The sequence below is a fragment of the Ailuropoda melanoleuca genome, chromosome 13 (assembly GCF_002007445.2).
Source record: "Ailuropoda melanoleuca isolate Jingjing chromosome 13, ASM200744v2, whole genome shotgun sequence".
Classification (NCBI taxonomy): Eukaryota; Metazoa; Chordata; class Mammalia; order Carnivora; family Ursidae; genus Ailuropoda; species Ailuropoda melanoleuca.
In genome coordinates, this window is record NC_048230.1 from 12,985,361 (window position 1) to 13,009,290 (window position 23,930).

The 23,930-nt window shown below is 39.7% G+C and overlaps 2 protein-coding genes across 8 annotated transcripts in view; one reads left to right on the top strand and one right to left on the bottom strand.

Moving 5' to 3' along the window:
• Positions 1-4,121, top strand: part of TUBD1 (tubulin delta 1) — a 30,444-nt gene extending 26,323 nt beyond the window's left edge. For 5 of the 6 annotated variants that reach the window (XM_011229986.3, XM_011229985.3, XM_034641463.1 and 2 more), the window contains one exon: positions 1,125-1,986. In XM_011229986.3, coding sequence (XP_011228288.1) covers positions 1,125-1,227 — 103 coding nt within the window. In that variant the 3' untranslated portion in view covers positions 1,228-1,986. Of the gene's footprint in view, positions 1-1,124; positions 1,987-3,139 lie in introns of those variants that run through there. The other variant, XR_002143530.2, reaches the window with a different exon arrangement.
• Positions 4,122-14,174: 10,053 nt separating this feature from the next.
• The window catches only part of VMP1 (vacuole membrane protein 1), a 125,271-nt gene continuing 115,515 nt past the window's right edge, over positions 14,175-23,930 (bottom strand). For both annotated transcript variants that reach the window (XM_019803877.2, XM_002923315.4), the window contains 2 exons: positions 17,837-17,939; positions 14,175-16,602 (listed from right to left, as the gene is read on the bottom strand). In XM_019803877.2, the coding sequence (XP_019659436.1) occupies positions 16,459-16,602; positions 17,837-17,939 (247 nt within the window). In that variant the 3' untranslated portion in view covers positions 14,175-16,458. The remainder of the gene's footprint in view (positions 16,603-17,836; positions 17,940-23,930) is intronic.

The window sequence follows — 23,930 nt, forward strand, 5'->3', positions numbered from 1 at the left end:
CTAAAAGATATGCAATTAAAGTAGAAATTTCATTATAAGGCTGGGACAATGAAAATAGTTTTCCAAAATAAGATCCTTGGAAGAATGGAAGAGATCCTGATCTTGTTCAGCAAGAAATATTGCAAGTTCAACTCCATCTGCTAAGAAATGTGTTACCAGATTTCCTGACCTCGGCCACAATTACTTAATGTCAAAGCAAAATTCCCATATCAATGGGCAAGGCCTCTACTGTGATTAGCCAGGATCTTCAAGGATCCCCCATTCTGCACATGGCCATTCCGTAAGCCCCCCACTCCTGGGACTGTGAACTCTGTACTTTCCTGGTATTGTTCTCTTCTCACTCCCATTAAATGGCAAACAGCCCTTATTACCTCAGTTTAATCCATGTCTGCCCTTGACATTCTTTTTAACGTGATTTCTCCTGCCTCAGAACATTTTGGGGGTACAGGGTATTCAAAGGACCCCCAAGCATAACTGCAAATTAAATGTTGTCTGAAAAATACTTGGGGGGTGCCTGAGTGGCTCAGTCGTTAAAGCGTCTGCCTTTGGCTCAGGGTGTGATCCCGGAGTCCTGGGATCCAGCCCCATATCAGGCTCCTCTGCTGGGAGCCTGCTTCTTCCTCTCCCACTCCCCCTGCCTGTATTCCCTCTCTCACTGGTTGTCTCTCTCTCTCTGTCAAATAAATAAATAAAATCTTTAATAAATAAATAAATAAATAAAGATCAGTTTTTTAAAAAAAGAAAAAAAACGAAAAATACTTGGGAGACTTGACTTCATTCCTAGAACTGGAGTTTCTGCAGTTTCAAGGCTTAGGTAAAAATTCTTTTTAGAGTTGATATTGAACCCAGTCATCTCTGTAGGGTGTTGAATATTTGGATACAAATCTGAACATGGTCCTTTTTCCTATGTGCTTCTTATTGTCACTCTCTTGGACACTAAAAAGACAGGGAGCTTGACATAAACTTTCACAGTCTGCTATTCTCTGGAATAAACATTGAAGCAAATCTAAGACATTTAAGAGATTCTGCCATCTTCAAATATTCATGAGCTAGGAAAGTTCTGTTTATTGTTTGATTTTAAGAGTTATTCATTTGCCTGAGATTTTTTCTGTTTCTTTCACCAGAGCCTACATTCATCAATACACAAAATTTGGAATTGAAGAAGAGGACTTCTTGGACAGTTTCGCATTGTTAGAACAGGTTGTTGCCAGTTACTGCAACCTCTGATCTCGAACAAAGGAGAAAAAGTACTTTAATTCATTTTGGGGCTAAAATATTTTCAATAGTACTTTCTCTGTAAGGTTTTCAGATCTCTACCTGTCAAAGTAACAAAGTCAAATGCTGTTTCCTTTGGCATACTATGACCACAGAAAAGGAGGAAAACCTTTTCAATGGAGAACATCATGTTTTCAATGAAAACGTCTACTTGGTATTTTCATTTGTAAGAAAGGAACTGGTGCTTCTATAAAGAAATTTGGAAACACTTTGCTGAGATGTTGGAATTCTGGAAGTATCCAAAAAAGGTAATATTCTGTTTTGTCCCCATGTTTTTAAGTCTTCCCTTCTTCTTCTTTTTTTTTTTTTTTAAGATTTTATTTATTTGAGAGACAGCATGCACCCACAAGCAGGGGGAGGGGCAGAGGGAGAAGCAGACATCCTGCTGAGCCGGGAGCCTGATGTGGGGCTCAATCCCGGGACTCCAGGATCATAACCTGAGCCAAAGGCAGACACTTAACCAACTGAGCCACCCAGGTGCTCCTCTAAGTCTTCCCTTCTTTATTACAAAAGGATTCACTAAATACCCGCTAAAGGCTAAACTTTCACCGCACAATTTGAAGCTAAGAAATTAGAGTTCGGCAGTTAATTGAAGTGGATACTTTTAACCACAAGAGAGCGCTATTGTCAAATGCTAGATTATGAACATGTTTTTTTGAAGATTTTCTTGTATAACAGATTTTCCACTTTAAGCAGCTGTTTAAAAATAAATATCAGATTTTGTTAATAAATGCATATTATGCTTAAGTACAAAAGTAAGTAAGTAAATGCTTTTAAATTTTCTAGGCATCAGAAAATTGGGTTTTTCTCTTAGATCTTGAAATGTAAGAGCAGAAACTAATATTCAACTAGTGCTTTCAGATTACTTATAGGTATTTAACTAGCATGGAATATGTTATGCTTGTCAGTAAAAGGGATAAGAGCTTTCACTAAAATTTCACAAAGTTGAGAAAATTATCACCAAGGAAATACTGACCTTGGTGAAATTGACACATACAGATATGGGTTTCACTCAGAAGAACAGAACATACTTGGAAATTGGCAATTGAGTTTGAAGGTAATTGTGTATTTCAATAAAACATGTCACATGCAGTGTATTAACAAATGTCAAATGGGAAACAAACAGGAACATTTGTCCCTTCTGCCAAATCTACCAGTGATGATTTATTTTTATGTGGAAAAATGACAGTTCACAGCTTCACTGGTTTCTTCCTTTTCTTTCCATATGGAAATGATTACTTTTTTGCTGTTTTTCTTATCAACTGTTGCTATGATTTAAAATACTGAGCCATATCTTATTTCTAAGGAATGTAAAAAGTGGTCTGTTCAGCCACTAAAAGGCACACCCCTGTGCTGCATTTTGTTAACCCAAGTATAGTTGAAAAATAATCAGATAATGATTTTTTACAAAATAAAGTTAAAAGCAATGGTTTTACACTGAAGACATCCAAAGACTGAAACAATTTCCCAAACTGAACGAGCATTAATGAAGATCTGGAGCTCATCAAGGGTTAAGCTGATTCTGAGGAACTTGCTAGAAGTGAAACTTAAAGTCAGAAAGTATAAATCACTTTATATTTTTTATATTTAAGAAAAGAATTCATGAGGTACCAATGGGGACCGGTTTATTTCTAATTTGGCAACTCATGGAATCAATGGCAGGTGAATATTCGAAGAAAGCCCCAGTCAAACAGCTCTGGGTCCATTCACTTATATAAGTAGAGCCTTTTTTTATGATCTACAACTGCATTATTTGATGTTTGTGAATACCTTAATATTTGCAGACTTGTTCTAAACATTTACATGGAATTTTTTTTTGGGGGGGGGCCCTATTTGGAGTAACATAAAATTTTTGCTATTACAGTTGTGATTTAACACAAAGAAGGTGATGCCAAAGCTTCAACATAGTGTCACTGGAAATGTACCTTGTGTAGAGAAAATGGCCAATCAGCCAGGACAAAATGAGGACCATAACTTCCTGGGCATACAGATCCAGAAGCTCTGAACTTGTAATATCTTAGATTACTGGGTAACTAGAGTACTGTGTTGTCACTCACATTTCTCCCACAGAGCCGCACATACGTACGCACCCCCTGTAGGCATAAAGAAGTGTAAATTCAAACTGCTGCTTCTTTTCGTCTTTTCACTCTCCTTCATTTGTGCTTTTGTCAAGAGTTCTTTAAGCTATAGAACCCGTTTCTTCCCATTCATTCCCTCTTGCTTCTAGCTTTGCTCCTGCCAACATGAACCAATCTGCAGCATCTTTCTCCTTTAATTAATCTGTCACTTAGACCTTAGCTAACATATCCACAATTCACTGTTCTCAGGTCATTCATTCATTCAACCAATACCTAGTCAGTACCAGGCATTGACTTGGATGTTAAGGATGTAGGCGTTAATACCATCTGGTCTAAATGAAGAAGCTTACAGTGTAGCTAAGTTTCTTTGAATGTCTTGATGCTCCAATCCTAGCTTCCTAATTATTGTTTATTATCTTCCCCATGTCCATGTTCCCCTTTTTTACAAGAAAGATGTACAAGGAACAACGAGCTGGGAGCTCTAGTCTGGGCTTTAAATTGGTTTGAAATGCCTCCCCCCGGGCTCTGGAGACTATTCTGCAGGGTACATACCAATGATTCTTCTGACCGCCATGTTTATCACACTTGAATTCCTGTCCAAAATTTTGTTTCAAAACACGCTCCATATGTTCCTATCACAATATTCTCTCTGTATGAGCCCAAGGTTTGGCAGTCAAGCCTTTCTTGTTCTTCAACATACCTACCAAATATGGCTTTACTCACTAACTTGTCATTTTTGGCAAATAATCAGTTATTTAAGAGATGTCTGCTCATCATTATCAATCACATTGTTTCCTATGGGTTTTAGGGATGTGAGCTAAAAAAATTTGGCTTTACATATTTAACTAAATAACTTCATACTCCTATACTCTAAAATGTCTCAGATGATGCAATGTCAGCCTTATTAATAAATGGAATCCCATTTCCACTAGCCAGAATGCTTGCACAAGAATTTAAGATAACAATGTAAATATTTCCAGTTTCTGGGCAACACAGTGTGGGGTCAGTGTTGTAGAAGGTATGGCATTTAAGGGAGAAGAGGGAAAAGATAGAAAATCCCAATCATTTAGATCCCAGGGAGATAGTGACACAGGAAGAGATGAAAAGGAAGGTTGGTGATGCCCCCCCAACCCCCAAGAACTGCTTACAAGCAAAGAATAGCTTATAAGCATTTTCAGAAAAAGACTTGATGGTTTCTGAATTTATGGACTTTACCTAAAGTAATGAAAAATCTTAGCTTAAAAGAATAGCTTAAAAAGAAACAGTAAGCTAAATACGGTGTCACTTAGCAAATAATCCTCTACCTGAATTTATCTCCTTTGCTAATGATGGAGCCATTAAGATGAATACTTTCATGGCTTGTGTAATTATTTACATGGGAAGTACACAAAAATTCAAAGATTACCTGTGCTGTCCACACGCAGCTAGCGCTGTAAGGATAAAATACACATTGGATTTTGCAGACTGTATGAATAAAAGAATGTACAATATAAATATTTTTAATTGTTGATATTGTGGACATATTGAGTTAAATTATTCAAATTGGTATACTTGTTTCTTTTTACATTTTAAAATGTAGCTACCAAAGTTTTTAAGTTAGATATATGGCTGGAATTATACTTCTATTGGACAGGGCTATTCTAGACAATTCAGGAGCAAAGGCCTGGGAACTATAGAAAAGGGAGTTGAACAAAGCTTGTCCTATTAGGTGAGAGGTCATGGGAACATGATAGTAAGAAACATGACATAAGGCAAAAGATGGGAGTTTCCTTTTTGAAAAAAAAAAAAAAAACTTTGCTTAAGTTCGGCTCACGCGAACGGTATGAAAGAGGCAGGATGTAAGCTTAACTCAACAAACATCCCATTAACCACGTGCAAGGAAAGACAGCGCTCGGAGAGGCGATTTAAAAAAAAATGAGTTAAACCAGGCCTCTGTCCTTAAGGAGTTTACCATTTGATATATTCTTTGCTGCAAAGCATATGCCTGGCTCATGTAGAGAGTATAGTTTAATACAGATGTCTAAAAAACTGGAAGAGACGAGAATCTGCAAAACTAAAGGCACAAAGTAAAACCCATTAAAGCTCACTTATCAACAGATCTCATAGCAGATAAAACTAAGGACCTGGAAATACAAGTGCAATAAAAAATATTTGGTCTTGGGGTGCCTGGGTGGCTCAGTTGGTTAAGCATCTGCCTTCAGCTCAGGTCATGATCCCAGGGTCCTGGAATTGAGCCCCACATGGGGATCCCTGCTCAGTGGGGATCCCTGCTCAGTGGGGAGCCTGCTTGTCCCACTGCCTGTGCCCCCACCCCCATGCACAGGCACGCTCTCTCGCTCGCTTTCTCCTCTCTCTCTTGCTCTCAAATAAAATCTTTAAAAGTTTTTTGTTTTTTTTTTGTCTCTGAGCCATCTTACACAATTAAGAGCCATTTAAGACAATATAAACTTAATATATTGAGAATGAAGAAATACCTTTGTTTGTAAATCCTTGCCTAAAATCTAAAGCCCTAGTTCTGGAATTCCAAGCCTTCTAAAGTTCAACACTCCCACTGTTCCCTTTACATATGCTGCAGTAGCCAAGACAAACAGAAATGGCTGTTAAATGTTACGAAAAACACATGGATTTGTCTATGTGTGGTTATGTTTAATTTTGCTCAGTAAGGACAGGGACGGAACAGTCTATCACTGACCTGAAGATACAAATAAGAGACGCGACCCAGTGATCCTGGCTGCCCTTGCCCCCACTGCCAGGCTCCCAAGACCAAGAAGAATGGGAAGTTCAGAGCATTTTTGAGCAGTCTTGAAAGGATACGCACTAAATTTCATAGTAATTTCTTTGGGGGAGTATCTTTCTCAGGTTTCCTTTTTATGCTATGCATTTCTTTAGCTTGCATTTTTTTTTTAAAGCAAACTTTTTGCCTAACGTGGGGCTCAAACTCATGACCCGAGATCAAGAGTCGCATGTTCTTCCAACTGAGCCAGCCAGGCACCCGGCATATTTTTATTTTAAAGCTTGAAAAACCCAATGTAAAGATAAAATAACTCAAATTATTTTTAAAAGGGTATTAACACCTGAAGACAGTTTGAAGAATGAAGGAATAAGTCAAATGAATCAGAAGGCAGTAACAAGGGGTGGAAGTAGTAAGCAGCATCATTGTTCTGTAAACTATCGTCACATAAGTAGGTGTAGAAATTATAGGATGCTCCATGTACATTCAGGGAACAAACAGGAGGAAGGGGGAAATTAAAAACTAACTTTGGGGTCCTTTCAACATGACCTTCTAATGAACACACTGCCCTATTGCAGGGAAGACTAGCAAATAGTTCACACACACACACACACACACACACAGAGTGGGAGCAGCCTAAAAAGTCTACTAAAAAGTAGGAAAGCTTTTGTATCTGAAAGAACTTTTTAAGATTTTTTTTATGTTTATGTAATCCCTACACCCAAGTGGGCTCAAACCCACAACCCCAAGATCAAGAGTCACACGCTCCACCTACTGAGCTAGCCAGGCACCTCTAATATAGTTTCTTGAGGCATTTTTTGTCTTTATTTTTAAGATTTTATTAGAGAGATAGTGCACAAGTACATGCAAGGGGAGAGGCAAAGGGAGAGGGAGAACAGGGAGCCCAATGCAAGGCTTGATCCCAGGACCCCAAGATCATGACCTGAGCCGAAGGCAGACGCTTAACCGACTGAGGCACCCAGGCACCCCAAGACATTGTTTTTTCTTTAAAAGTAATCTCTGCACCCAACATGGGGCTCAAAATCACGACCCCAAGATCAAGAGTAAGATGCTCTATCAACTGAGCCAGCCAGATGCCCCTATATGAAAGAACTTTTTATTTCCTCCTTGTAGAGACCAGGGATGTCTTTTATGCTCCAATGGATTCTTCATGTTTGAAGAAGGAAATCTAAAGCATCTGAAAATTTCTTTGATCTCTATTTTTTTTTTTTTAAGATTTTATTAATTTATTTAACAGAGATAGAGACAGCCAGCGAGAGAGGGAACACAAGCAGGGGGAGTGGGAGAGGAAGAAGCAGGCTCATAGCAAAAGAGCCTGATGTGGGGCTTGATCCCATAACGCCATGATCATGCCCTGAGCCGAAGGCAGACGCTTAAGGACTGCGCTACCCAGGCGCCCCGATCTCTATGTTTTTCTAAAAGCACTATTTTCAGCTTCCTTTTCTCTTCTGAAACTGTGCAAAGCACTCCTACATACATGCTTTTACTAGATAGGCATCTCATTATGTCTGATTCCATCAGAAAGCCAGGAACAGTGACACCCCAGTTCTCCCAGGCTTCAAAAACTGTGCACCCTCCTGAGAGTAGAATACTGAAGTTTCGTACCTCTCTTCTCCACCAAAGGATCATATGCAAGTAAATCTTTCCTTCTGAACTCTGCTGCTCCTGGTGAGTGGTATAATTGTGGTCATATGTCATCGATTCTGAACTCCTAGCCAGCCAACTTCAATAAGCATAACTCATTTATTGAAACATGTAAACAACCCCAGCACCAAAGCAGCCAAATGGAAAGCCGCCTTGACCACATGCTCTAGAAGGTGTAATAAAGCCATGGTTCTGCCTTTTGGCTTGGCAAAGGCAGTTGGGAAGATGCCCTCATACTTACTTGGGAATACTTATGACATCTGCGTTCTAGGTGCCGGCCAATGCTGTCTAGGCTAGCACTGCTGGAATCTTGGACTCCAGTAGAAATATACAGGAAATCACATTGCCAAGCTTTTCTCCTTATAAAGACAATCTATCCAGGAATTACCATCTCCCAGTTCTCATAGGGAGGAGCCATTCATTAAGCAAGCAGGATACAACTGGGGTGAGGAATTTTAAAGCAGCTTCCTGTGGTCCCAAGGTCTGGTTACAGTGCCATCTTTTCAAGAACAGCGCTACATAACAAGTTAAGGCTTAGATGATCACTTATGGGAAAGTACAAAGGACATACTACTCAAAAGAATTCTCTGAGAAAGTCCAGTTTATTCTCTGACAGAAGTCACAGAGTGGTCTAAAGGATATCACATCCATCAGTCCTCTGCTCCACCTCCTTTACTCCAGCCTTGCCTAGTCCCCTGGTACCTTGACTCAGGTAGCCTCTCCTGTCCACCTTTGCATCTCCACAGCTGCTTCACCTGGACAACTGCGACAGTCACTCAGCAGACACTGTGAGCTTACCAAGTGCCAGGCCCCGGGCAAACAATGGAGAGCACAAGTGCCTGCCCTCACAGGGCTTATGTTCTAGTGCAGGCAACAGCAAAAACAAGAAAACAGAGAAACTACTTGTGAGTTATGCAAGTGTTTTAAAGGATACAAACTGGGGCTAAGGCAAATAACAGAGGTGGGTGGACTGACTTTAGGTGGCTCCTGGGTCTTGTCTCTTTTTCTCCCCACCCCACAGAGCTCTCCTCTTTGTGCTTCCTGCTGTCTCATGGGGTTTTCTCTGGCTGGACTCCCCTCTCCCCATCCTAGCTGGCAATTCAAATGCCATATCCTCATGAAACCTTCCTGATCCTTCCTAGTCAGCTATTCTGATCCTCTCCTCAGTTCTTAGCCATAGACTTCAACTTGCATTGTGGTTATCCGCATAGATACGTAATAACCCTAAGAAGACTCTACACTTCTAGAGGGAGATTATTGTCACTAGCATTGTCTCTCCCCCACAGTACCTTAACCCTATAGAAATTTAAAAAGCAAATTTAAAAATGCCCCCCCCACCCCGCCATGTGGCTAATGCCACTTTTGGCTCTATTTCATAGGGTTGTTGTGAAGATCAAATAAAATTTAACATGTGAAAGTGCTTTCAAAGAGAAAAAAATGTCTGTACAAATAGAAATTGCTTTGTAATCATAATTACAGCAACCACCACTCTGGGAACCTGCCCACACAGGATGGCTAAGAATGGAGCTGGCTCTTCCAACCTTGTGATACAGGGAAGCACAAAGACTGCTCATCTATTTAAATAGCAAAAATTTAAAGGCTGTGGGCTTGATTTTCGTTGTCTTTCTCCATCACCTACTTGTGATCACAAGATGAAGTATGTATGTAGACAACAAACAAGCTTGGACTTTTGTACTGGACTTTTCTGGAGAACTGAATGTTTAACAGCCAGAAAGCCTAGGTTTGAATCCTTTTTCTGCATCCTTGCTTCCTACACCCAACTACTAAACTCTAGCTTAATTTTCTCGTGGGGTTTTTGTAAGGATTTCAATATTCAACATACAAAACAGCACTGAAAACAGTGCCTGGTACAAAGTGAGCAAACAATCACTATCACGGTTACAATAATCCACTGTACTTCCTGGTAAAGGGCACATCAGAGGAGCTTCCTGGGAGCTAATCTCGACTGCTGGTGTTACATGGTTGGGCACAAAGGATATACCACAGAAGGGACACGGGAGTGGAAAGGGGCTGATAGTGTGGTCAGAATGGAGCAGAGGTGTCTGAAGGGCCTCAAGAGCGTGGCCACTGTGAGGTCAGGCAGAGAAAGTGTGGCTGCTGTAGAGGTTTGGGCCGGTCACTCAAGTGAAAAGGACCTCTCAAGAGGCTGGGAGGTGCATTAAAAAAATAAAAGGCAGAGAAAGGCATCCTCTCATTTTTAGCTTTCGGGTTTTTTTTTTTTTTTTAACTAATGTAAAGAGGTTGAGAACAACACAGTCTTGGGGTTGACTGGGGCACCAGGGTTCTGCACTACAGCTAAGAGAAGTGAACTTGAGCTCTTTGTTTCCAACACATGGTGGCCAAGGAGAGACCAGAGTCATCTGAACAGTCATTTCCCACCTTCAGGAAAAGGCAGAAGCATCTCTCTTCAAATCTCAAACTGCCTTACTCCACGGAAATATTTTTTTTCCCCATCGGAAACAGGCTGGGACACAATTGAGCAATGGTGTCGGGTTGGGTCAGTCAAAGGCGTCTGAAGGAAAAAGCTGCTCATGCTCTAAATCCCGAAAGGGGAGACACAGCAACAAAGGGAAATGGCACACTTAGGATGAGGTGGGGGGAGAGAAATGTGGCCTACAAAGGCTTCCTTCCGAGAACGAGGCCTCTCCCGAGGGATTTAGGTGGAAGGCCATCAAATCAAGTTGCACATACTCACCCCCTGGAAACTCTCAAAAGAAGGCAGTGCCTGTTGGCTGAGATAGATGGCCTGGGGTCCCTTAGTCCAAGATGCCCAGAATAAGCCAGAGACTTCCCCTCAAGAATTCAGGAATGTGGTTTCCAATGCAAATCAAGACGGTATCGTATAAATACTGCTGGAGTGTGTCCAAGCCCTCCCTCTGTCCTTTGAGTCATTTGGAAATAGTTAACAAACGGGTTGAACACCTGGGCTGATCACTCCTGAAGGGGATTTCCAGACTCTATCCTGTAAAACCATCTCCTCCCCTCCCAAAGCAACTCTGTTCCTCCCTTTCTGAAGTGTGCCCTAAAGATTCCAAATTTTCTGATCCTAGGCTTCCTAAGTTAGAACAGCAACTGCTGCTGACACAAAGAAACAAGGAGCCAAGCAACTTTGTGCTTTTAAAAACAGTTTATTTTAAATTAAAAGGAACAGATGTCCAATGTTGCAAAAAGCCACACATTTGTGGATTTGGCTGACAAACCGTCTAAGCTGCGTTTCGTTTCTGTTCCCATAGAGTCAGCCAGCCGCTTACAACTGACTCACGCTGGGCCACAGTTTGGGCCCGTCTCCCACTACAGAATTAGAATCCCAGATCTCAAACGAATCCAGGGTGTTTGGGTGGAGAACGGGGGCCATCTAAAATAAAATTTTTCTTTTAATTTAGTAGTATCAACACCCACACAGCAAACTGTGCAAGGAAGGCTAGTAGGTCAGAGAATGAGCAAACAGTTGGCACCTGCCTATCCCAGCGCCATGCAATTCTAAAGGCAATGAGTAAGCAGCTGTCCAGAACAGGTTTTTTATTATAATCTCTTTTATGAGCACTGGTTAAATATGCAAATACATGTAGGTTATTTGCTGCAATTCAAGGCCTCACCCCCCAAGGCAAACGCATTACCTCAGGTGAACTCCTGGGCTTGTTGGGAAGGGCAGGAACCTAACTCCCTGACTACCAGACACAAATGACTCAATTGCTTTTAGAATTTTAAAGTACATTATGTGCTTTCTTTTCTTGTTGTCTTCGAGAATAAAGGAACAAACATTTCAGATGCAACAGTTTTGCTTAGCATTTCATTTACCATGTTTTATGAATACCAGAGAAGCTTTGATCAATGCTGGTTACAAATGGAATGTTACTTGGCTTTCAAAAATGGCTATTAAATGCCTGCTTAGGGGCCCCTGGCTGGCTTAGTCAGTGGAGCATGCGACTCTTGATTTTGGGGTTGTGAGTTCGAGCCCCACACTGGGCGTGGAGCCTACTGAAAAAAAATTTCTGCTTAGGTTGTTTTAACTTTTTGTGAGCACATAAAATAACTGTTTATGAATAAAATAAACCAATTTTTTCCTTTTGTTTTTCTAACAAAAATGAGACTTTTAGGTCTATTGAGGAAGGGTCTTGCATGCCAACTTTTTTTTTAAACGGTTTTAACTATTTACACCCAGAAAACCTCACTGGATTGTCTAGATGGAGCATTTTTTTTTTTTAAAGATTTTATTTATTTGACAGAGAGAGACAGCCAGCGAGAGAGGGAACACAAGCAGGGGGAGTAGGAGAGGAAGCAGCAGGCTCCCAGTGGAGAAGCCTGATGTGGGGATCGATCCCATAACGCCGGGATCACGCCGAGCCAAAGGCAGACACTTAACGACTGCGCCACCCAGGCGCCCCTAGATGGAGCATTTCTAACCAGGTATTAAAAGCAGATATTCCTTTTTTCCTCTACCTTCTAGGTTTTTTTAGTGTTAACTATCTTTATAATAAAAATAAGGAAACGTCGACATTTTAAGATGGTAATGGTAGAAAAGTATTTTCAATTATTTTATAGTAAACTTTGTGTATCTGTGCTTTGTACCTTAAATTGCCTAGCTGGGGGTTTATTTTTGGACTTAGCAAGGTTTTGGTTTTATCAAGCCAATTGGTTCTTTAATATCTGCTTTTCTCTTTATTAATTTGTATGATGGGTTTAACTGCTTAAACAGAGTGTATCTGTACCCAAACAGGGGCATACTGGCTAAGAGTATTTTTTTTTTTTTTAAAGATTTTATTTATTTATTGGACAGAGATAGAGACAGCCAGCGAGAGAGGGAACACAAGCAGGGGGAGTGGGAGAGGAAGAAGCAGGCTCATACCGGAGGAGCCTGATGTGGGGCTCAATCCCGTAACGCCGGGATCACGCCCTGAGCCGAAGGCAGACGCCTAACCCCTGTGCCACCCAGGCGCCCCTGGCTAAGAGTATTTAAAAACATGTTGGGGTGCCTGCATGGCTCAGTTGGTTAGGTGTCTGCCTTCGGCCCAGATCATGGCCCCAGCGTCCTGGAATCGAGCCCCATGAGCCCCAGGTCATGCTCCCTGCTTGAAGCCTGCTTCTCTCTCTGCCTGCCACTCCCCGTTTGTGCTCTGTCAAATAAATAAAATCTTTAAAAACAAACAAACAAGCAAACAAACAAACAAACGCGTATGCTGGGGCACCTGGCTGGCTCAGTCTGTAGAGCATGCAACTCTTGATCTCGGGGTCCTGAGTTCAAGTCCCAGGCTGGGAGCTGAGCCTACTTCATAAAATAAATAAATAACGCATATTTCTGGAGTAAATGCAATGTTGTAAAATTCTTGCATGTGTATTAAATGCTGTCTTTGATTTATTAAAAATGAGAATACACTGGGGCGCCTGGGTGGCACAGCGGTTAAGCCTCTGCCTTCAGCTCAGGGCGTGATCCCAGCGTTATGGGATCGAGCCCCACATCAGGCTCTTCTGCTATGAGCCTGCTTCTTCCTCTCCCACTCCCCCTGCTTGTGTTCCCTCTCTCGCTGGCTGTCTCTCTCTCTGTCAAATAAATAAAAATAAAATCTTTAAAAAAAAAAAAAAGGAAATCCAAATTTAAAAAAAATGAGAATACACTAACATTATGGCAATATTTTACATTTTATCCGATTTAATCCTTAGAACATCTGGCTATTTCTGTTTTTATAGATGAAATCTAGGTTCAGAGTTTAAGACTTTCTCAAGGTCACCTACATGAAAGGTAGAATTGTAAACCACCATTAACAGACTGTTGCACACAGAGGGAAGGGGGTTTCAGAATTCTGGAAGGCTTTTTGACACCAAAAGGCTGGGAACTCCTATGAGCTTTTTACACGAGTCAGTCAAAACACCCGTTCACCCCAGGGTACAAGAGGGCAACCAGTTATTCTAATTAACTTAATGCATTAATTGTACTCAAAGGAATCACTGCTGAGTTGTGAACGGAAGACAAGCCTCATGCTGTCCTACTACAGCTACAGCTGCCCAGAGCGCGCTGGAAACACAGGCTGATGAGCCCATTTATAGGGGAGCACTTGCTACTGCATCTGCTAAACTCCTGTACTTCAAGAACTGCACTCTAGCCTTCTCTTTTTCTGATTTTTAGAGAATGAGGAGGGTGGCCATCATCCAGATCAAAGTAAAACTCTCCCTTTCTTTCCAGCCCCACACTCCAGATTAGAGAGAGTAGAGCAAACATGCTACAAGTTCCCCCACATTACCAGAACTGTCTTAAGGGAGATGTTCCCTAGCATGTAAGTGTATAACTGCCGATGTATTGCATTAATATCGGATTGCACTGCCTGACAGTCACGGAGTTGAGACATAATAAAGTACCACAGAAATTCAAGGCACAAAATGACACTTAAACAAAGCAGACAGAATTAGAATTCCCAGGCCCCCTTTTTTTATTTGCAGCAATATGAAATCATCCACTTAACACATTTTCTGGTCTTCTATCACCTGGAAGCAACTAGGTTTGTCTTTGGGATCATGTAGTTGTTATTTGTATCCACTCTGGTGGATACAAGAAAGGAACAAACTAACCTCTGGAACAGAGGGTGACATTCTGCCCCAGTGGGAATCCAGCAGGACCACCTGAGTTTGCCACACATGAACACTTAGTAGAGGGAAGGAAGACAGCTGCTCTTTTTCTTTGTTTTCCAAGCAAATTCATTTGAAAGTGAACAAACCATCATCCTAAGTCAAATGTATTAATTACTTAGACTGTCAGTCTAAGAAACATTTTTTTCTAATACCTTACCTTGAAATAAATTTACCAATAAACCCTAAAGATTTAGCACAAATAGTTTAATTCATATTTGATTTCCTCTTTTCTTTCTTCAAACACCAAACAAATGCAGGTGAAAGAGGTGAAACCCAACTGGAAGCTGACTTGGCAATTCGTGCCCACCCTACGGAATCTAAACGTTACGCTGGTTAACATGAATCTCTTTAAAATAGAACATCTGGGGACTGCTCTTCAAATAAAGGATCAACCACATTGCCAGAAGGTCCCTGGGCAGAAAAAAAGATTGTTAAGAATAATAACCTTTTCAAAACCCACAAGGCAGGTTGTTTGTCCTTTCTTTATTTAGCTGTGGTCATGGAGACCATCCCAATTTTCCATAAAATCTTCTTGATACTGCTGCAATATCATGGCATAAAAGATTCAAAGTGCCACTAGACAGAAGGACCAGTTTCTGATCATAAACCATCAGGCCAGGTAATGTTTAAATGGGAATATTTGATATGGATGGTCAGATGAAAGATACCAAAATGTCAGACAGCCCATCGACTGCTGTTGCCATGAGATTCAACAGTCAACATCAGTCTGATAAGCTACCCGACAAGGTGGTACAGCCATGGAGATGTCACGACGGTAGGCAAAAATAAGCAGACATTCAGGCAGGATTTTATAAAACAATTAGGCATTTCTGGCCTGTTGAGATTTAAACCCAATTCTACTTTTAACATAATGTCAGAAATGATCTTCCTAAAGAAAAAAAGTGAAACTGTTTATTTTCCTCCCAAGCAAAACAAAATGACCAAGTTCAACCAGAAACATCCCAAAAGAAAATCACAAAAGAACGTATCACTTACTGAAGAAAGGTAAGAAAATCAGGTTACATAAAAAATAAATTTGTCAAAACCAGAGTACATGCTGAGCTAAAATTAACAGATACGAGATAGTGTAGTTTTTTTAAAACAAAAGTTATTTCTCTCTTCAGTGCCCTTTAATTTGTATACTTTCATTTCTCCTGTTTTCACAGACCCCTCACTATGCAAATCCCTAAGCTGCCAATTCAGCTAGTGTAGCAAGCTGCCCAATTCCAGCCTAACAAAAAAGTGCCTTGGTGGTGGCTCTTACGTGCAAATAAATGAAGGCTTAAGAAATTATGGATGTAGGTGGATTTGGCAAGGCTGACCATTAGCTGGTAGTAGTTAAAAGGAGGCAAAAAAATCAAAACGCTCAAGAAAACGGACACAATTTTGGAATGATCAAAGATGTCTTTATAAAGTTTGTCATGACTTCATTCTAAATATACAGAATAAAAAATGGTGTCGCTCATTCATGAGACACCAACCAGAATTTTCTTATACTGTCGCAAAATTTAAAGATCAGTTTCCCAACAGGGTGTGCAACACATCATAAAATGGCCTTTTTTTTAAGGTAGGAGAGGAAGGGCTGGGCAGGATGGAATATTAAATTTTACCATGATAGACATGCAAGACTGTTATCCAATCTAGTATAATTTATATACATTTTAATGACTTAGAAAAACAAAGGAGTCATTTCTGACAAGCCTAAACGGCTTGACATATTCAACATACTTAGGAACTATTTTTTGGTGTCCAGAATTCTTTAATTGTACCACGTGGGCCTTTTGAAAGTAACAAAGAAAAGGCCAGTCTCTGTTAAAGTTTGCTGCAGGAACATCTTTCCTCCCTAATAAAATACAAGTTGGATTGAATTGAGGGTGGATACCTTACCTTAACACACGAAGGAAAAGTATGTCAGTGCAAAATATGGACTAAGCTGCTTTCAGGAAAAAAAAAATTTTTTTTAATTGATACAGGTTGGAAAAGGGAATTTTCCTTCCTGGTTTGGAGTCCTCCCAATTTAAGGCAGAACCCATCCATTCTAACTTCTGCCATTAAACCTTTCCCTGCTTATTTAGTTTTCTCCTCTGAGTTCAACCGCTGTTGCATTCGTTTGGCATAACTTTGTGCCATGGAGTTAATGATGGACAGGATGAAGTAACACACCATTACAACGACCAACTTCTCAAACATCCAGGACAACCAGTTTTCTCCCTGCAAGAATAAATGCAGAACAATCCAGGAGAAACATTTCATTAGTTCAGTAGTAAAAAGGGAATTATCTACAATATTTAAGGAAAATGATGAGAACTTGGAGCTTATAATCTATAAAGTCTAAACAGGTAAAATAAAGAAGTCTTATGTCTCCAGGTACCCCGAAGCCTACATTCAGGCCTTTTTACAGCCCTTTATTAAGATTTCACTGTTAGATGTAAAGTCAATGTTGATTCACATAGTTTAGAATGGGCCAAGTATGAGGTTGCCTCTTATCTTTTACTACAAAAGAATAAAACTGATTAAATTCTACTATCTGAAGTTGCCTTGTAGATACTTATAGAGAGTACTGTCAAGATAGTTACATATTCTTGTTCCTGCATTGGGAGCAGCTTTTAAAACATGTTATCTCTTCCTGAAGTCATGTTTGGTCAACTGAGGGCAGCAAAGGGCCACATAGAGTCTAAGGCCATCAAAAAAATAAATAAAAATAAAAATCCAACAACTGGGGTGCCTGGGTGGCTCAGTCGGTTGAGTGTCTGACTCCCGATTTCGGCTCAGGTCTTGATCTCAGGGTTGTGAGTTCAAGCCCCACAGTGGGCTCCACGCTAGGCGTGGAACCTACATTAAAAAAAAAAAATCCAACAAGTATGCTTTCTTCAAGTTTCCCATTTCAGGTTACTGCTTACTCATCCTCTTCTAGTCATTTCCCTTTGCCACGGTACTGTTTACAGAAAAGACAGGCTGAGTTTAAGAAGATAAAGTTTTTAAATTCAGCTATGTGAAGAGCCTTAGTTGATTTTTTAAAAAAGATTATTTTCCCATTTCTGAAAAGAAAAATAGGGCAAAAATGAAGGGAGATATCCAAGTGACCTCAGTTAGTCTAATACTTTCTAATGCTATAAAATGCTACAAATTTATAATTCTTAATCCACTTGGGAAGTATATTTGCTAATAAATCATTTAAGATCAATCAACAACTCCTTCTACATAACATCCATTATTTTCCGTTAACCCTACCTTTGTTTTCTGGGAGAAGATAGATATAAAATAGAAGTTACATTTCTGATTCAGACAAAGACAGTTTCCCAGTAGAGTAAGGAGAGCCTCGACCTCACTTAAGAAGACTGACAAACAAACCTATTTGCCTAAAAATGCCAGTGAGTGCGGTGAATGTAATTTCAGCCTGAAACTGTGGGGGTGGGGAAGAGAAGAAAACGAAGGCAAGTCTCACCTGTGGTGTGCCCATTTCACTTTTGTGGTGAAGCTTCTGCCGCTGGGCCTCCAGGTATTCCTGGAATGGCTTCTGCAGAGATGGACCTACGCCGGGGACAGCGCTGGAAGCAGGGCACAATAACCCAAGGAAAAAGATACATTTGGGAAGAAAAGCAGGAAAAATGTTAAAGAAAAATCCACTTACCACCTGGATTCAAAAAGCAGGGATTGGATAGAAAGAGAAAAAAAATACAACAATCAGCAGAGCTGGCAAATCCTCTGAACTTTTTTTAGTGGGTAAAATTCATCCTTTAACAACCCCTTATAGAAGAAAAAATCTCTTCCACCAACATGTTTGGGAGAAAGTAGGAGCTGAGCCCCTTCTAGCAGAAGAGTTCATCCTTAGAGTGAGGCCAGCTAAGCTGATGCTGCACACTGGTGTGGCACAAAGAATAAAATGAATGACTTCTGAGAAGTCCCACATTTATCACCACCAGTTCCTGTAAGAACTGGTTTGAACCGATTAATAAGGAAATGACTTATGCTTGTGTCATCCCCAGTTGAAAAAGAAACTGCCCGCCCTCTCTCTGACTTGTCCCATCTTCTCAGAGGGGGGCGGTCCTTTCTCAATCTAAGTCCTTATTAGGACAATCTGTGCGTCATCCTTATCCAAAAAGAATGCATTAGCGAATTTGGAAGGCACCTCCCACTAGTCAGAAGTCAGTGATTAACAAAGGAACAAAGAAGGAACTATGAACCTTGAATCACTTCGTGGTTTATGGTAGATGGTTTGCACAGAAACTACAGTACATTACTAAACAACTTGTTCTGAAATGACTGGGAGAGTGATCTTTGATAAGTTTATGTACTCGGAGCTCCCTCTCACCCAGAGCACCGGGAGGCAGTCCTGTTAAACCGGTTTGGCAACCAGCTACCAGGATCCCGTTTTAGAAATGCTTGCAGGCGTTTTTTAAAATGGTAACTTGAGGCAACTCAGAAAATAAAACATCTCTATTTTCTGTATCTTTTATTTTCTCATCTGCCAAAATAGGGCTAAAAGGTAGATGAGCCCTCTCCTGCGGTCAGCAAAAGGTATGTCAATATGTATTTGCAACAGCACTTAATGCTCTCCCTTATGAGTACTAACTTTACCTCCTCTTTTCTAGAACAATCCAGTTACTGCTCTCTCTAATAAAAAGCAGAGGAGCAGAGGAAGAGAATTTTTTTTGCTACTATATTTACCAGAAGCGAACACATACATAACTCCTGGCTGACACTTTTTGATCCTCTTAACTATCAACCACCAAATACTTAATGGACTCCTTATTTTGTGTCTGACATCGTAATTGGCACTAAGGGAAAACAAAACAAAAAAAGACAACTGCAAGAAATAGTTCATGCCCACAAGGAACTTAAAATCTTGATGGAGATTCAAAACACACAGGCACACACACATGCACATACACACAGATGGGTTTGTGAACACAAGAATTTACAAATCAATATTAAAATTTTTTTGGTACAGAAGATATATTCCAAAGGAACTGGAGAAAGAAAGGAGAGATCAGTCTGGGGTGAAGCTGTGCAAAAAGCTCCTTTAATAGATACTGCAGGATATGGCAAAGAGGCGGACTAGACATATGTAATAGAGGCAATGGCTGCATTGATCAGACCATAAGACCCAAGTGACAGACATGAAAGATGGAGGAGGGCAAAGCCTCTTAACCTACAGCCTCAGTCTCTCTCTCTCACTGACTTTTAAGTGGCTTGACATTAACTACCCATTCTGGGGTAAACCAGAAGAGCTGTGTCTGAGCTAGGCTGCTGTTTATCAGGAATGATTCTGACTACAATGGGGCAAGAACAGGACAAACTTTCTCTTTATTTTTTTAGTTTTATTTATTTAAGTAATCTCTACACCCAATACGGGGCTCAAACTCACGACCCCAAGATCAAGAGTCACACACTTCTCTGACTGAGCCAGCCAGGAATCCCCAAACTTCCTCTTTAAAAGAGAAATTTTCCTTGGGTAAATTTCCTTTTCCTTACATAATGCATAAGGGAATGCAAACAGTTCATCCATTTACACTTGAAACAAACCACGTGAATATAAAAAAACAATTCCAGTAAAATACATGTGTAAAAAAATGGGCTTTGAAGAGGGCAGATTTATAAGGACTTTGCTTCAGATATCAATTTATATTCACACTTAATGAACAATACTCTACGTCATTGTTTTAAACTCCCAAGGATAGCCATAGTCAAGCTATTGTTGTTTTTTTTTAAGCTTAGGAAAACCCTTTTATTTATAAAGGCTGAAATGACTATATGCTAATCTGAACAGCTGGTTGTACAAGAAATGACTTGAAAATTCTCTTTTTGATGTCCTCTAAGAGTTGGATTCCAATATGCGTGCCCTGTTCTTTCTACAGACTTCTAACTTCAGACTGGAGTTGAGCAGAAATATAGCTTACAGTTTCCCTCAAATCATTCTTGGGGTCCATTCCTGGGCCCCATTCTTGGGCCATTATTGAAAGAGAAAATGAAGAACTAAGACCCACATGTTAGAAAGGTTCTACTTTTTTGTTGCTGTGGTTGAGGGGAATGAGGAAGGGACTGGCAACAATCATTCTAGACTCCCTTCAAAATAATCTGAAAAGTTAAACGACTGCCATTGTTAAGTCCATTAAGTGCTGCACTCTTTACAGAATATATGTCATTATACATTTACACTTAGTGATGTGCAATTTTCAATTATCTTGGGCTAATGTTGAGATTAATTTTCAAGGCGCTAGAGTGTTACAGCTTTTTACATTTTTTTGTGGAGTGGGAGATGTCTCTATGGAGTTTCTCATAAGAGACGAGGAAAATAGTTGAAAACAGAAAAGTTGAAAGTTTTTATTGCAGTTTATTAACCAAAACTATCATGAACAAATGCCACATGATCTGAATAAATCTGAAAAAATTAACATATAGGTATTAAGTATTACATAACTAATTATTTGTCAGATCCTCTTAATCTTTGTATATTCACCAAAACTTTAGTTTTATTTTCATTGCTCTATCTCTATAAACAATGGTTTAGGCCACAGTTGCCTCAGCTTATACAAAGCACACTTTAACATTAAGAGTTTCCTTAATTAACCCTAAAGCTATATTAGTAATGGACTACATAAAAATTGCAATTATATCTGTCACTCTTTTTTTTTTTTTTTTTTAAGATTTTTTAATTTCTTTATTCGACAGAGATAGAGACAGCCAGTGAGAGAGGGAACACAAGCAGGGGGAATGGGAGAGGAAGAAGCAGGCTCATAGAGGAAGAGCCTGATGTGGGGCTCGATCCCATAACGCCGGGATCATGCCCTGAGCCGAAGGCAGACGCTTAACCGCTGCGCCACCCAGGCGCCCCATATCTGTCACTCTTTACGTGCATTTAAGGCAAACAATAATAACCAGCCTATGACCTCATCCCTCAAGTTATTTTCAAGCAGCCGACAGAAGAGTCCATTCTGACATTTAAGATTAATTTAAGGTACATATATGGGGGTGGGAAGAATAACTTGCATTCCAGTTCAGTGGTTTTTTACAGTTGGTTTAGGGAATAGCTTCAGTGCCATTCTCTGAAAGCCATTAAATTCAGAGTACCCTGTGCATATGGCCAAGGACTCATCTCAGCCTGTAGCTGAATGGGTCCTCCATATGCCATTAGGTGCTGATTAAAAGTACTACAGTTTTGTGATACAGAAGAAAATAAAGTTGGAGGAGAACAAACACACACAAAACTACTTTTCAGTTAACTGTTGGCCTTAAATATATCTAAATTAGCCTTGTCAACAACTACTTTCTCTAAGCAAGAAAGCCTTAAGAAAAACTCAAAAAAAAGAAAAAAACAAAAAAACAAAATTGATCTCATCTGCTTTTCCTTGCTGCAGAACTTCAACATGGTGGGTAGAAAAAGCTTGTGGATAGTAATTATCTTGATATTTATTTTTTTGGCATACACAAATAAGTTTCAGATAATAGAACTCATTAAAAAACAAATTTCAACAAATTATTCTAATGGCAATTTTTAAAATTTTTGTTATTGATGTTAAGAATGGAAGAAAAAAAAAAAAAAAAACCTCAGAAAATGCAAACAAATGAGGGGAGGAAAAATACCTATATAAGTCCAAACCCACCTGAAGCCTGAAAGTGGTTTCATGGGAACAGTATTTTGTCAGGCTTACATATCTTAGTAGGTGTTAAAACAGAAACAAGACAAACTTCTTTGTAAAATTCTGTCAAGGGCCATAACCAATATGCAAACAAAACCTATTATTTTTCTGTAGCTTTTAATACATATGTGACTTTGCTTCTGAAACCCATTTATCTGGATAAGAAATCTGTATTTTAAACTCTCCCCATATTGACTCATTATAAATAAAGGTCTCCATTATTCTTTGTACGCACAAAAGCCAGAAAATCTTCCAGAGGAAGCATCACAACTGGCAGTGGTTGCATAGAGAGTGGGTGGTGTGATTATTTTTCATAATGCTTAAATTTTCATTTTGTTGGTGTTCCTGGGCTCACATCCCTTCCATTATTACTCCTGTTTTCAAGGGACTCTTTTCAAATTGTGTAACTCTCAAACAAGTTGGTTCAACAGATACAAAAAACACACCTTTTGATTTACTTTCAATCTCCTCTCCATTATAGAGATAGTCATCAAACTAAGACTTATTATTAGAAAACCTGAAATTTTCCTGTTCATGATTCTGTTTGGATTTTTCCAGCCCAGTGTATTTGTTGTTGTTGTTACTATGTGCCACCATAAAACCTGGGCACAGTGCTCAATAACAGAAATAACATAAACTTAAAAAAAAAATTGATGTGTCTTGTTGTTTAGCCCTACTTACACAGAGCTGCCTTATATAAAGCTTAAACAGTTAAAATGCCTAAGGGAACTAAATGGGTATGAATAAAGTAAATGTTTTATTTAATATAGGCTCTGCTCCTTTCTTAACCACTTTTTTGAGGTAAATCTTAGCATTAATGTGATCATGTAAGTTACCCTGGTTTTCCTGAAAACATACTGTCTGACATCAGTTCTTAGTAAGGCTACGGGGTAATAAGCCTTTATCTTTCTTAGAAAAAATTATAGGCACAAGGGCTTTTTTTTTTTTTAACCTTTGTTTCACTGGTTGTACTGTACTTTGAGGCTGATTTAACATCCCTCTGATGATTAATTATAGTATCTAAATAACATTCTCAGGGGGTGATTAGTCAAACCTCTGAAAGCTTATAAATGGGACAAAAATGTTTTTAGAATAAAATTCAGGTCAAGGGTAGTATTAAAGAAAGGAAAATATAAGGTTTAACCAATTCTAGTGTTGTTATAATTCAGAAGCATGATAGAGATTTTTTGAAGTAAACTAATGATGCCCAGTACTTTTTTAAAAAAAAGATTCTATTTATTTATTTATTTGAGGGAGAGAGACAGTGAGCGTAAGCATGAGTGGGGAGAGGGTGACAGAGGGAGAAGCAGGCTCCCCACTGAGCAGAGAGCCCAGGACCCTGGGATCATGACCTGAGCCTAAGGCAGGTGCTTAATAGACTGAGCCACCCAGGCGCCCCATGCCCAGTACTTTTTGATAGCATAAAAAGTGGCTTTTAAGGCCAGAGGAGCTTAGATCAATAGTCTGTAAACATTTCTGATATATGTATATATTACTTATGCAAATGGTAAAATGCACAAATACAAGTTAAAAAGGATAAAATAAAGATAAAATTTAAAAATTCTTAATTTTAAATGTCTTACTAAGTATGATGGCTTCTGTGCTATCATTAGTGAATACTTCAAGGCATATTACATACTTGTCCTTGGTTAAAAGTAATAATTTCTAGGGGCGCCTGGGTGGCACAGCGGTTGGGCGTCTGCCTTCGGCTCAGGGCGTGATCCCGGTGTTCTGGGATCGAGCCCCACATCAGGCTCCTCTGCTATGAGCCTGCTTCTTCCTCTCCCACTCCCCCTGCTTGTGTTCCCTCTCTCGCTGGCTGTCTCTTATCTCTGTCGAATAAATAAATAAAATCTTTAAAAAAAAAAGTAATAATTTCTAAATTTGTTGGCTGACTTC